The following is a 14,565-nucleotide window of genomic DNA, read 5'->3' on the forward strand; positions in this document are numbered from 1 at the left end:
AAAACAATGCGACTGAAGACGGAATCCCGGCTGAAAAAGTCACATTTGGTTCTTTTATTGACTTAACTCTTTCCAGTGGTCGCTGAGACTTCTTGGTGACATCATAAATGGCGACATCCACAGCCGACAGAGCTACTACTGAACCAGTCTCAGCGTTAATGTTTAGAGAGATGCTTTGTTTAGGACTGAAGATCTCCCCAGGGGCCGTTAGTGTAACCTAACAAGATATAAAAAAATATTTATTCAATTAGTGATTGGTAAACTTCTTCAACTAGCTGAGGTATTATTATTATTATGTATTTATATAGCACTGACACCTTCTGCAGCACATTACAGAGTACATAGTCATGTCACTGACTGTCCTCAGAGGAGCTCACAATCTAATCCTACCATAGTCATAGTGTAATGTCCTACCATATTATTATTATGTATTTATAAAGCACTGACATCTTCTGCAGCACTTTACAGAGAACAGTCATGTCACTGACTCACTGACTGTCCTCAGAGGGGCTCACACTCTAATCCTACCATAGTCATAGTGTAATGTCCTACCATATTATTATTATGTATTTATATAGCACTGACATCTTCTGCAGCACATTACAGAGTACATAGTCATGTCACTGACTGTCCTCAGAGGGGCTCACAATCTAATCCTACCACAGTCATAGTCTAATGTCCTCCCATATTATTATTATGTATTTATATAGCACTGACATCTTCTGCAGCACATTACAGAATACATAGTCATGTCACTGACTGTCCTCAGAGGAGCTCACACTCTAATCCTACCATAGTCATAGTATAATGTCCTACCATATTATTATTATGTATTTATATAGCACTGACATCTTCTGCAGCACTTTACAGAGAACATAGTCATGTCACTGACTGTCCGCAGAGGAGCTCACAATCTAACTATTACCATAGTCATGGTCTAATGTCCAACCATTGCCTAAGGCCTATTTGGGAAAGCGATAGACCAAATAACTTTTCAGTACTTTTTTTACCTGGAACTGAATCCAGGACTGTAGTCCTCCGAGGTGAGATTGCTAACCCCTGTTCCACTGTACTGCCCTAGAACTATTCTACAGCTCTAAAGGTACCCATACATCAGGAGATTATGGGCAGATTCGACAAAGAGACAAATTTGTCTCTAATAGAATCTGATTAGAGATACATTTGTCTATTCATTGAAGCTGCCCATATACTACAGGCCAATTCCCGTCCGATTGCAGCATGAAATCTTATGGGAATTGGCTGTGCACGCCACGTCCAACTCACCGCTGGCCCCCCCTATTGTATAAACGTGCCCCGCCCTCCCGTGTGTGCATTTATACATTACCTGTCCTGTGTCAGCTAAGCTTTCAACGCGGTTCTCCGTACACGCAACTGGCGCATAGCGGCTAACGTCAAGTGTCATGTAGGGAGAGCCGCCCAGAGGTTGCCGACACTGCGTTGAAAGCTGTCACAGGACAGGTAATGTATAATGCCCACACAGTGGGGAACATTTATACATTACACCAACAGTGGCTGGGGTTTCATCGCTCGTTCCGAAATCGGCCGCCGTACTGCCGCACACCCAAGCAACCAACTTGGGCCCGACATCTTGCACCAGGCGTGATCGACTAACGAGACCAATTTTGGCCCAAAATTGGTCATATCGTCGATCGGGCTGCACTTGGCAGCACCAATTTTCAACCAAATCGATAACAATCGAATCGGTTGATCGATTGGCCACCAAAGTCGCTTGATGTATGGGCACTATAAGTTTACCATTAAATGATTCAATTTTTGGCAAGGGACAATATAAAGGTCCATCTAAGTTTACCATGTTTGAGATTTACCCCAGCCTTACCGTGGAGATAAAACCGAGAAGTTTTGAGAATGTCTATGGAGATAAAATATATTTACCTCTTGGTTGTTGACGCACTTTTCCTCAACATCCACCCAGATGGAATCTGTGATGAGCTCGGCGGTTGATTCTCCAGTTATGATGTAGTAGACAAGGACACGGAAGGATGGAGCCATGTTAGCGTCTATTGGGATGTCCATGTGCTGGTTGATAGAGCCAGAAACGCGGGGCTCTGTCTTATATTTTACAATCTTCCCCCTGGAAATGACCTGCAATAATGAACACAGAGCACAAATTACAGGAGATATACATAGTCCCTGTCAGGGGCGTAGCAATAGCCTCTGCAAGGGATGCAAGTGCAGGGGGGCCCGAGCCTAGCAGGGGGCCCAGCCAGGGCAGTTTTTAGCAGCAGGAGGGGGGTGCAGCACAGAAAAGGGGGCAGTGGGCACACAGCAGCAAGGAGGGAAGCCCAACTCCTCCCCGTTCAGTGCTCCTGGCTTCCCCTCCAGGGGACAGGCGACCCCATGCAAAGTTTAGCAGGAGGGCCAAGTGATTTCTAGTTACGCCCCTGGTCCCTGTATCTGCAATATTTAGTACACTTAGGCCTCATTCACGCCTAAAATTGAACCGCAAACGTAAGCGTTTTGCATTTTTTAGTACTTTTTTCCCCCCTTCCGGCGCTCCACGGCCCGCTGCGTTTCTGGTAAAAGTGCTTTTCTAAACGCTTTTCCACATCGGTTTTGTAATTCACTCCCTGAAGCAAGTCAGGAAGTGCACTCTTTGACCCGGAAAATAATGAATACAATGTATTTATTCTTAAAATCGCGAAGGCAATCGCTGCACAAAGCGAATTTGTGAGTATTTTGCATTGTTCCTATACCTTTCATTATAGTAAAAACGCCCCAAAAATGGTACAGGCACCGCTTTGCCGATCGCACAGCGGGCGCAACGCACTGATATGAACCTTTCTATAGAGATTCATTGCACAACTGGCAAAAAATGGGGTTTATAAGAGCACAAGACCAACTATCTATCTACCTTTATCTACTATATATACCCATATGGAAGCATAGTATATAAAACATATGCGTTTCATGGTCTAACGTTCACTTCCTCAGAGGCAGCGTCAAACAAAATCAAGAAGTGTTGCTGCCCTAGTTCAGATATCAACTTTGACCAAACCAACTGTGCAACCAGCCAAGAATGAAAAATGAGTATTTTTCCTTAGTGGAGGGACCTTTTCTCCAAGTGTCTACGCATCCTGTGATCATACCTGGTGGACAGTGCGTTGGACAGCTCCAGTTTGCATCTGTACAGCAGGCAAGTGATCCCAAAAAACAGCAATGTATAACATGTGCCATCTGCCATGTAAAGTACTGTGTTTCCCGGAAAATAAGACAGTGTCTTATAATAATTTTTGCACCAAAAGATGTGCTAGTGCTTATTTCAGGGGTGTCCTATATTTCTAGTGCCTTCCCCACTTTGCCACCTCTTCCTCTGCTGGATCCACCTCATGTGTGCCGCTGTGTCCCCCTTGTACCTATAGCATCCTCCTGGTGTCCCCCCTCTGTACTTGTGTCCTCCACTATCCCTTGTACTCCTGTGTCCTTTGACCGATGTCCACCTGCATCCTCCTCTTACCACCAGCTCCATGCCGCACTGTCCCCATGTCCTCTGATGTCCCCCTGCATCCTCCTCTTACCACCAGCTCCATGCCGCACTCAGGGCCGGCCTGCCCATGAGGCGGGTTCCTCAGGCGGCAGGAAGTGGAGGGGCGGCACCAGGCATAACGAGGAAGTGACTGGACCTGGTTCTTGCCTCCTTCTAGTCTGACTGGAGAGGAGAGCGAGTGCTGGTTTACCGTTGCCCGGCCCGCCTGATTGGCTGTTTCCTCAATTTGCCTGCAGGCTGCAGTGCAGACTCTGCAGTGAAGTCCTGGCTGTGACGCCTCTGTGCCTGCACACACTACCTATCTAACCTATACTGGGGGGCAGCTACCTATGTAACCTATACCGGGGGCAGCTACCTATCTAACCTATAATGGGGGGCACCTACCTAATCTAACCTATACTGGGCAGCTGCTACCTATCTAACCTATAATGGGCAGCAGCTACCTATCTAACCTATAGTGGGGGGCACCTACCTAATCTAACCTATACTGGGGGTACCTACCTAATCTAACCTATACTGGGGGGCACCTACCTATCTAACCTACACTGGAGGCACCTACCAATCTAACCTATACTAAGGGCAGCTACCTATGTAATCTATACTGGGCACCTACATATCTAACTTGTATTGGGGATACCAACCGACCTACCTAGCTAGCCTATACTGGTGGCAACTATACTGGCTACCTATATTGGAGGCACCTACCTATCTAACCTATGCTGGGGGCAAATATTCTGGCTGCCTATATAAGCCCACTGCCGTACAGTTACATTACAGTTACCTCCACCCATGTGATGTCATGTCCACACCCATTTTTGCCGCTGCGCTTTTTTTTTTGGGGGGGGGGGGGGTGTCAGTGAATAATCCGCACCGGATGTCAAACACCCTAGCTACGCCACTGCCGCCGGCCTCCAAGTCCGACGACTCCGAGCTCTGCGGCCTCTCCAAAAGCGGCCTGCTAGATGATGATGATGGCGGCGGCACTGTTGTCCCTGATTGTGTCTGTCACGGTCACTGAGCGCCGCCGTGACGACGATGATGACGAGCCTGCCGCCGCTGTTTACTGGCCTTGCCAGATGGAGCATGCCCGCCGTAGCCATCTGTCCCCTGCCTGCCAGTGCAGGATGGATCATGCTGGATGCCCGACGCCTGCCCTCCACCGCCGCCGCCAGACCCCATCCCCGGTGAGTCACTTTGCTGCCTGCCTCAGTCCTCTCAGGCTTGAGGAGCCACGGTTGGTCGGCCGTGGATTCCCTTTTTTTAATTTTTATTTTTACTGCTATGTGATGATGATGATGATGTCTGTACTGGCTGCCTGCCTGCTATAATAAAAGGGGTCGGGTCGGGGACATACAGGAGGGTGGCAGCAGCAGCAGGCTTCACCAACTGCACGGTCTGCACCATACTTACATCCTGGACTGGCTAGGCTAGCTATATTGCCAGTGGGACTGACTGAAGGCACCTTCTAGTGGTTTGGATTGGGAGGAGAGATAAGGAAGGAGGCATGAAAGCATGGGCTGTCTGCGCTCCAACTATATACGTCTGTAACGTCTCTGAGATGATCTCTGACAGCAGGGTGGTGAATCGCAGTGGCATAGACTCTGACGACTGAATCATAATTGAACGTGTGTACCAGGCTTTAGCCCTCATCTTAAAAGTGGATGTGTTAGAGGATTTAAATAAATCATGTATAATTCAGGGAGTGGGACCGAGTTGGTTTGCTGAGACAGTGTGTTGGTTGGGTCAGCAGGGCCGGCGCTACCATAGAGGCAGAGGAGGCAGCTGCCCCAGGGCCCCAGAGCTTTTAGGGGCCCCCAGTGGCTACAAGAGGAAAAAAATAATTTCAAACCGGCCTTATAGTTTTTGAGAAAATCGATTTTAAAGTTTCAAAGGAAAAAAAATACACATTTAAAAACCTGCCGACTTTAATGGTTGATAGCAAATCCACCTTAAATGCTAGAAACCCTAAATTTGCAGGATATGTTAAGGAGATCATTAGGAATAAGAGAAAAATTTTTTTTTCAAAAAGACCTTATAGTTTTTGAGAAAATCGATTTTAAAGTTTCGAAGGAAAAAAGTATACTTTAAAATGCGGTAAATGTCACTTTTAGTAGCTAACCTAACGGTAGTGTAATTTTACATGTATCAAACGAAAGAGCAATACATTTCCTGACGGGGTTTCCAGGGGGTCCATACGCAGCCGCAGCGCTTTGGCCAGGGATCGCTATATGGCCGCAATATGGCTGTATGAAGATCCCTGGCATTTTTTCCCTATTTTCCCAATTTTTTTTTTATGTTTAGAGTATGGGAATTTTTTTTTTTAAATGATGTGGGGTCCCCCCTCCTGAAACTTTTTAACCCCTTGTCCCCCATGCAGGCTGGGATAGCCAGAATGTGGAGCTCCGACCGATTGGGGCTTCACACCCTGACTATGCCAGCTGCAAAAAAGGTCCCCTAATGCCGATTTTTGTTCCGGGGTATATGTTGGGGTGGCCCCCCAGGTTTATTTTGCCCTGGGGCCCCATTGTTGCTTAAACCGGCCCTGTGGATCAGATGCACCGTGTTGGGTGGAATCGTCACGATTCCTCTCCACACCCAACCAACACACTGTCTCAGCAAACCAACTCGGTCCCACTCCCTGGATTATACATGATGATTCATTTAAATCCTCTAACACATCCACTTCTAAGATGAGGGCTAAAGCCTGGTACACACTTTCAATTATGATTGGCCAATCACTGACCAATTTTACCACCTGCGTCATGTAGTATGAGGCTGGGCAGCTGATATTGCACACTATGAGCAGATTTTGTAGGTATCCCTTATCAGGGCCGGATTTGTACTTTTGACCGCCCAAGGCCAACTATATCGTCTGTATGGTTGTTAGCTCTGTGTGCCCAAATGAGAATTCTCCTTACTTTCCATCATTGGTGTCACAGACAATAGCTATTTTAGTTATATGCGTATAGATTATATGTTATGTTTTGAACTTTTATGGTATGCTTGCCATCTCCTTAACCTATTTTGGTTCCTGGACATAGTTTCTACGTCCAGGACCCATGCGCGCTATCGCGCGCCCCCGCGGCCGATCGTGCACATGCACGCGCACTCCCGGCCGCGGATTCGGTAGCCAAGGAATCAATGTATCGGGCTATGGAGCCCGATCCTTGATTCCTCTCCCCCGCTGAAAAAGCGACACCTTCTCTCGGAAGCTGAGCTTTTTCTGGCCGTCTCCTTCCCGATGCGTCACTCTAAGCGCGTGCTACGCTTAGAGTGACGTCATGTAAACAAACTCATGGCCGCCATCTTGTGGCCAAAAAGTAATACTACACCTGAAAAAAAAAAAAAAAAGAATTAACACACATTTACATTATAAATCTATTGTTTACCTCCCACCCTCCTAAAAGTACCCAAATAAAATGTTTAGTATTAAAAAAAAAAAATCATTACAATAAAAACAAAAACAAAAAAACATGTAAATATTTACCTAAGGGTCTAAACTTTTTAAATATCAATGTAAAGATGAAATATTTCTATATTTTTTTTATTTTAAACTTGTAAATAGTGATAGATGCAAAATGGAAAAAATGCACCTTTATTTCCAAATAAAATATTGTCGCCATACATTGTGATAGGGACATAATGTTAACGGTGTAATAACCGGGACATGTGGACAAATACAATACACGAGTAGAGTTGAGCTGAAATTTTCGTAATTTCGCATTACTATAATTACGCATGCGAAATTTGCGATTACGATGCGAAATTAGCGTAGCGAAATTGCCATTAAAATCGTAATTGAAAATACCGTAAGCGTAATTTTCAACGCAAAATTTCGCGTTTCGTTCATGCCGTAATTTCGCATTAAACGCTACCGTAATTTCGCGTTAAACCGTAACGCTCCGTATAATATAAAAAAGCCGCCGACTTTAAGGGTTAATAGCAAAGCCCCCTTAAATGCTAAGAGCCTCAAATTTGGAGAATATATTAAGGAGATCAGGAGGAATATGAGGAAAATTTTTTTTTTCAAAAAGACCTTATAGTTTTTGAGAAAATCGATGTTAAAGTTTCAAAGGAAAAATGTAAACATTTAAAAACCCGCCGACTTTAACGGTTAATAGCAAAGCCTGCTTAAAGTTTAGGAACACCAAATTCCCAGGGTATATTAAGGGGATCAGTGGGAATAAGAGGAAAAATTTTTTTTCAAAAAGACCTTATAGTTTTTGAGAAAATCGATTTTTAAGTTTCAAGGGCGAAAATGTCTTTTAAATGCGGAAAATGTCAGTTTTTTTTGCACAGGTAACAATAGTGTATTATTTTCATAGATTCCCCCAAGTGGGAAGAGTTTTACTTACTTCGTTCTGAGTGTGGGAAATATAAAAAAAAAAACGACGTGGGGTCCCCCCTCCCAGACCTCTTTAACCCCTTGTCCCCCATGCAGGCTGGGATAGCCAGAATGCGGAGCACCGGCCGCGTGGGGCTCCGCACCCTGACTATACCAGCCCGCATGGTCCATGGATTGGGGGGTCTCGGAAGGGGAGGGGCAGCCAAGCTTTCCCCTCCCCCTCCGAGCCCTTGTCCAATCCAAGGACAAGGGGCTCTTCTCCACCTCCGATGGGCGGTGGAGGTGGAGGCCACGATTTCCTGGGTGGGGGGTTCATGGTGGAATCTGGGAGTCCCCTTTAAAAAGGGGTCCCCCAGATGCCCACCCCCCTCCCAGGAGAAATGAGTATAGAGGTACTTGTAGTACCCCTTACCCATTTCCTTTAAGAGTTAAAAGTAAATAAACACACAAACACATAGAAAAAGTATTTTAATTGAACAAAAAACATAACCACGAAAAAAGTCCTTTAATATTCTTAATTAACCATTAATACTTACCTGTCCCTTTAAATAAATGATCCCACGCAATATCCTCGGAAATGTTCTATCAGTTACAATGTAACAAAGTTATTATGTAACAACTTTGTTACATTGTAACTACGCCGCACCCGACGCCACTCGCCGCTCAGCCGCCGCATACGCGTCCGTGCAGGACGCTAAGTCCCCGCAGCTCCCGCTGTCCACCCCGCCCACATCTGTCACCCACATGTCACCCACATGTGGGTGACATGTGGGTGACATGTGGGTGACATGTGGGAGAGGCGGGGAGGGCAGCGGAGCCGGCGGGGACTTAGCGTCCTGCACGGACCCGACAGAGCTCTGAGCTATATAGCTCAGAGCTCTGAGAAGCATCTTTGTATTTGGGCTCCAAGGAGCCCCATTGGTCCTTAGCAGACCAATGGGGTTCCTTCAAATCAGAAGGAACCCCATTGGTCTGCTAAGGACCAATGGGGCTCCTTGGAGCCCAAATACAAAGATGCTTTCGAGAGCTCTGAGCTATAGCTCAGAGCTCTGTCGGGTCCTGCAGCGCAGACGCGGCGGCGGTGAGTGACGTCGGGTGCGGCGTAGTTACAATGTAACAAAGTTGTTATATTGTAATAACTTTGTTACATTGTAACTGATAGAACATTTCCGAGGATATTGCGTGGGATCATTTATTTAAAGGGACAGGTAAGTATTAATGGTTAATTAAGAATATTAAAGGACTTTTTTCGTGGTTATGTTTTTTGTTCAATTAAAATACTTTTTCTATGTGTTTGTGTGTTTATTTACTTTTAACTCTTAAAGGAAATGGGTAAGGGGTACTACAAGTACCTCTATACTCATTTCTCCTGGGAGGGGGGTGGGCATCTGGGGGACCCCTTTTTAAAGGGGACTCCCAGATTCCACCATGAACCCCCCACCCAGGAAATCGCGGCCTCCACCTCCACCGCCCATCGGAGGTGGAGAAGAGCCCCTTGTCCTTGGATTGGACAAGGGCTCGGAGGGGGAGGGGAAAGCTTGGCTGCCCCTCCCCTTCCGAGACCCCCCAATCCATGGACCATGCGGGCTGGTATAGTCAGGGTGCGGAGCCCCACGCGGCCGGTGCTCCGCATTCTGGCTATCCCAGCCTGCATGGGGGACAAGGGGTTAAAGAGGTCTGGGAGGGGGGACCCCACGTCGTTTTTTTTTTTATATTTCCCACACTCAGAACGAAGTAAGTAAAACTCTTCCCACTTGGGGGAATCTATGAAAATAATACACTATTGTTACCTGTGCAAAAAAAACTGACATTTTCCGCATTTAAAAGACATTTTCGCCCTTGAAACTTAAAAATCGATTTTCTCAAAAACTATAAGGTCTTTTTGAAAAAAAAAATTTTCCTCTTATTCCCACTGATCCCCTTAATATACCCTGGGAATTTGGTGTTCCTAAACTTTAAGCAGGCTTTGCTATTAACCGTTAAAGTCGGCGGGTTTTTAAATGTTTACATTTTTCCTTTGAAACTTTAACATCGATTTTCTCAAAAACTATAAGGTCTTTTTGAAAAAATTTTTTTTCCTCTTATTCCTCCTGATCTCCTTAATATATTCTCCAAATTTGAGGCTCTTAGCATTTAAGGGGGCTTTGCTATTAACCCTTAAAGTCGGCGGCTTTTTTATATTATACGGAGCGTTACGGTTTAACGCGAAATTACGGTAGCGTTTAATGCGAAATTACGGCATGATACGACTGTAATGCGAAAATTACGCGAAAATTACGCTTACGCGAAATTTCGCGAAATCCTTCTTCATTACGATTATGTACTTACGGCCATAATCGTAATTACACTAATTACGCGAAATTTCGCAAAATCGTAATTAGGTCATTACGCTCATCTCTATACACGAGTTTTAATTATGGAGGCATGTATTATTTTAAAACTATAAAGGCTGAAAACTGAGAAATAATGAATTTTTCCATTTTTTTCTTATTCTTCCTGTTAAAATGCATTTACAGTAAAGTGGCTCTTAGCAAAATGTACCCCCCAAAGAAAGCCTAGTTGGTGGCGGAAAAAACAAGATATAGATCAGTGCATTGTGATAAGTAGTGATAAAGTTATAGGCTAATGAATGGGAGGTGAACATTTCTCACGTGAAAACGACGGAACCTAAATGGGTTAATGATGGACCTTTGTGTCACCATGAGAGTTAGGCTGATGTGTACCTGCAGGATAGAGCTTACATATCTTGTAGGGACATCACAAGTACAGGACAGTGAGTTCAAAGGTTAAAGCTGTCCTTGTAGATAAAGATGGCTGCATAGAACAGCTTTTCTGCAACTCACTGAGCCGCCCCTAAACTTCTGGTGCCCTAGGCCGTGGCCTATGTGGCCTTGCCAGAAATCCGGCCCTGTCCCCTATACTACATGAAGGAAGGTGGTAAAATTGGTCAATGATTGGCCAATCGTAATTGAAAGTGTGTATCAGGCTTAATTCCGCTAAGAAAGACAGGAGGGAGAACAAGCAGATGGAGACAGACAGGGATATAGGGGGGGGGGGGGGGGAGGGTATTGGCTGGGGGGGGGGGGGGCGCCTTCACGATCTTTGCCTCAGGCAGCAAAAAGTCCAGGACTGGCCCTGGCCGCACTGTCCCCATGTACTCTGATGTCCCCCTGCATAGCCTTCTTTCCCCCAGCTCCATGTTGCTGTGTCTCCGATCCTCAGGCTATGAGGAAGAAGAACATCATCTTGTGTTTCTACTTGAGCTGATGGTCTTGCAGGAAGGACTATGGCTCCATTATTGGGCTAATCACTGCACTTGCTAATTAGCAGCGAGCAGTGATTGGCCAAATGATAGAGCCATAGTCCTTCCTGCAAGACCATCGGCTCCAGTATAAAAACAAGTTGCCGTACTTTTCCCCCTTACTTCCGCTAGGGCTTACTTTCGGGGTAAGGCTTATTTTTCGAGCATGCTCACAATTCCTACTAGGGCTTACTTTCAGGGGATGCCTTCATTTCATGGAAAGAGGGTATGAGATGTTCAGCTACCTTTGGAATGGGTTGCCATTGTAAATGGTCTATGCCATAAACATGGAAATTTGGTCCTACAAACAATGAGCAGTAGACGTAAATATTCCATCGCATTTCATGGATCTGTAGTCAGTCGCTCTGTCTTGTCTATGGTTGTTGTTCCACCACTACAACCTTCCCCATGGAAAGTAGATGCGGGGGCCGTCCCATCACCCCATGTGTTTCATCGTTCATCTCTACAAAGGGTCAATTCCCTTGTCAGTTGGGCTGTCTGCAGCTGAACCAAAAAGAGTCACTTGGTCTAATTTGTTCATCATTAACAGTGATAGAAGAGAAACACGCTTCTATTTTCAATAGAGTTTAAAGAGGAACTCCAGTGAAAATAATGTCATTAAAAAGTGCTTCATTTTTACAATAATTATGTATAAATGATTTAGTCAGTGTTTGCCCGCTGTAAAATCTTTCCCCTCCCTGATTTGCATTCTCACATTTATTACATGGTGACATTTTTACTGCTCTCAGATGATGTAGCTGCTGCTTGCTTTTTTGGCAGTTGGAAACAGCTTTAAACAGCTATCCCCCCTCCCTCCACCGATCACCTCCTGGGGAAACTGAGCACCAGGGAGGTTAATTAGATGTAAGTACACTTCAGCGTAACTGGTGTCACTCTAGTTGGACAATTAGAATATCTACAACAATGTAAAAGTTACAGTACAGACAGACAGACAGACAGATCAATTGATCGATAGTTGTGCAGAGCTTTACCAAGTAGCTGTAGTGGGTCAGCTTGTATGCGTAAGGACTGTGAGGGACTACAATGAGGCTGAGAACATCTCCGACTTGTAAGGTTTCTCTGGGTTTGGATGGTTCGATGTACAGATAGCTCTTAGTGAGTGACTTGTAGGATTTTGCCGTGAACTCCTCGGACGCTTGGCTTTCTTCCCGAAGACTTGTATCTTCTGTTCTGATCTGGAAATGCAGAAGCAGGAGATGTTTGGCAAATGGCAATGAGTCAATCAACACGACAAACAATTTATTTTGACCGTACACGATAAAAACAATTCTTGCCCTTAAAAATTAAAGTAAATGCAAGTTCACGAAAGAGGAATACATTTGGATTTGGGTGTATCTACAGCGGTGCAGGTATAGCATGTGCCATGGGCGCCTTTTACTAGGGGGCGCTGCTCCATAGCATTCCTGATGTTCTACATCTAGGTTCTAGTTTTATCTGGAGGGAATTTTCCTGCCTGGTTATGTTATTTGGGGGACAAGCTGCCCAACTGTTATTAAGGAAAACAAAAGTTTGCTTTCCTACAACAGAAAGAATTTGCGATAATTCAGGTTGGAGTGAGCTCGAGATGTCTCCCAGGCACCACTGCTGAATATATGCAAATTAACCATTGTACCCTTAGAAGCTAAACACACCTCCAGAACCGCTGGAATGCAATGATGTGTCAGCTTGTTAATATGTACAGAGCCATAATAATCCAACATGCATACAGACTGTTTCGGATTGTTTGATCCTCATCAGTGCATGGCATGGATTAATTTGGCTCTATGGAGTAGGGCTTGTAAATCCGAGAGGCACAGACTAACCAGCAAGCTCATGGTGACCCAGAACTCATTGGGGTGTGTAAGGGACTACAATGGTCCTAAAAGCCCCCTTACTAAGATGTTAAGAAAAACAAAAGTTTGCTTTCCTAAAACAGAAAGAATTTGCGATAATTTAGGTTGGAGTGAGCTCGTGTTATTAAGGAAATATGTACAAGCTGACCTGATTCCATACAGGTCATGCTTTATGTCAACTTGGACACAACCAATTCAACTGAGACTACACCTTAAATTATTTGGATGGTGACCCCTCCCCTCCTTCTCTATCCCGGGGCGGATTTCAGTCTTAACCATACGCACTGTTTTCCCTAGATACGCCTGTGTGGATCTTGGCTATGTTGTCAGTTGGTATTTTTGGAACTGAGATGTTTATGGTTTTGACCCTCTTCCTCGTGCCTACTCATGAACCTCACCCCCTCTATTGACATACATTTTTCTTGCTGAAAGCCCCCTTCCTGATACCTAGTATTCATTTTTCTCACCCTAACTAATAAAGATGACCTTCCCCTATCCTATACCCCAATAGGCTCTTCCTAGCGCCTCCTGGAGCTCACCAGGGGTGTTGCTAGGATCCCAAGAGATCCGGGCACTTTTGGGCTCTCCAGACAGTAAATGGGTGTGGCCACGCACCAGAATGTGGGTGTGGTCTTGGGTGGAGCCAAATTTACATGAACTAAACAGTGGTCTAAGTAGGCCTGCCCAGTAAAATGCCTCTGTTTAAAAAAAAAATACAAAAATGCAGCATATCCCATAAATAGGCAGTGTCACTTAAAGAGACACTGAAGCTAAAAAAAAATTATGATATTATGATTTGTATTTGTAGTACAGCTAAGAAATAAAACATTAAGATCAGATACATCAGTGTAATTGTTTCCAGTACAGGAAGAGTTGAGAAACTCCAGTTGTTATCTCTATGCAAACAAGCCATTAAGCTCTCCGACTAAGTTAGTCGTGGAGAGGGCTGTTATCTGACTTTTATTATCTCAACTGTTCCTGGACTATTTACTTTTTCTCTGCTAGAGGAGAGGTCATTACTTCACAGACTGCTCTGAAAGACTCATTTTGAATGCTGAGTGTTGTGTAATCTGCACATATTATAGAATGATGCAATGTTAGAAAAAACACTATATACCTGAAAATAAAAGTATGAGAATATTTTCTTTGCTGCTAATCTTCTAGTAATTATTCATAGTACACAACCAATTCATTATATCATATTTTTTTTCCGCTTCAGTGTCTCTTTAAACATAACTAGGCAGAGTTACCTGGCTTCTGTGCTGGTGTGGTCTGGCTTTCTGCTGGGTGGGCTGGCCTGCTGCTAGATTATCTGGCAGTCCCCCCCACAGCATTCCCTGACCTTCTAGTGGACTCCCTCCCATGCTCCCACGCAGGGGCGTGACTAGACATCACTGGGCCCCCCTGCAAAACTTTGGATGGGGCCCCCACCCCCCTCACTTTCTGCACAGGGAAACTGAGGACCAATGTGTTTTCCTCATGCAGATAAAAACACTAGAAACGTCAGGCAAACTATGCTACCCCCAGATCTACTTGCCCG

The 14,565-nt window shown here is 44.9% G+C and overlaps 1 protein-coding gene across 1 annotated transcript in view; it reads right to left on the reverse strand.

Annotated features, from left to right (window-relative positions):
- LOC137528017 (complement C5-like) overlaps positions 1 to 14,565 on the reverse strand; it is a 208,381-nt gene that overhangs the window by 107,189 nt on the left and 86,627 nt on the right. The window contains exons 12-14 of the mRNA XM_068249238.1: positions 12,165 to 12,368; positions 1,915 to 2,124; positions 68 to 217 (exon numbers count right to left, since the gene is read on the reverse strand). Of these exons, the coding sequence (XP_068105339.1) occupies positions 68 to 217; positions 1,915 to 2,124; positions 12,165 to 12,368 (564 nt within the window). The remainder of the gene's footprint in view (positions 1 to 67; positions 218 to 1,914; positions 2,125 to 12,164; positions 12,369 to 14,565) is intronic.

The sequence above is a fragment of the Hyperolius riggenbachi genome, chromosome 8 (assembly GCF_040937935.1).
Source record: "Hyperolius riggenbachi isolate aHypRig1 chromosome 8, aHypRig1.pri, whole genome shotgun sequence".
Taxonomy (NCBI): domain Eukaryota; kingdom Metazoa; phylum Chordata; class Amphibia; order Anura; family Hyperoliidae; genus Hyperolius; species Hyperolius riggenbachi.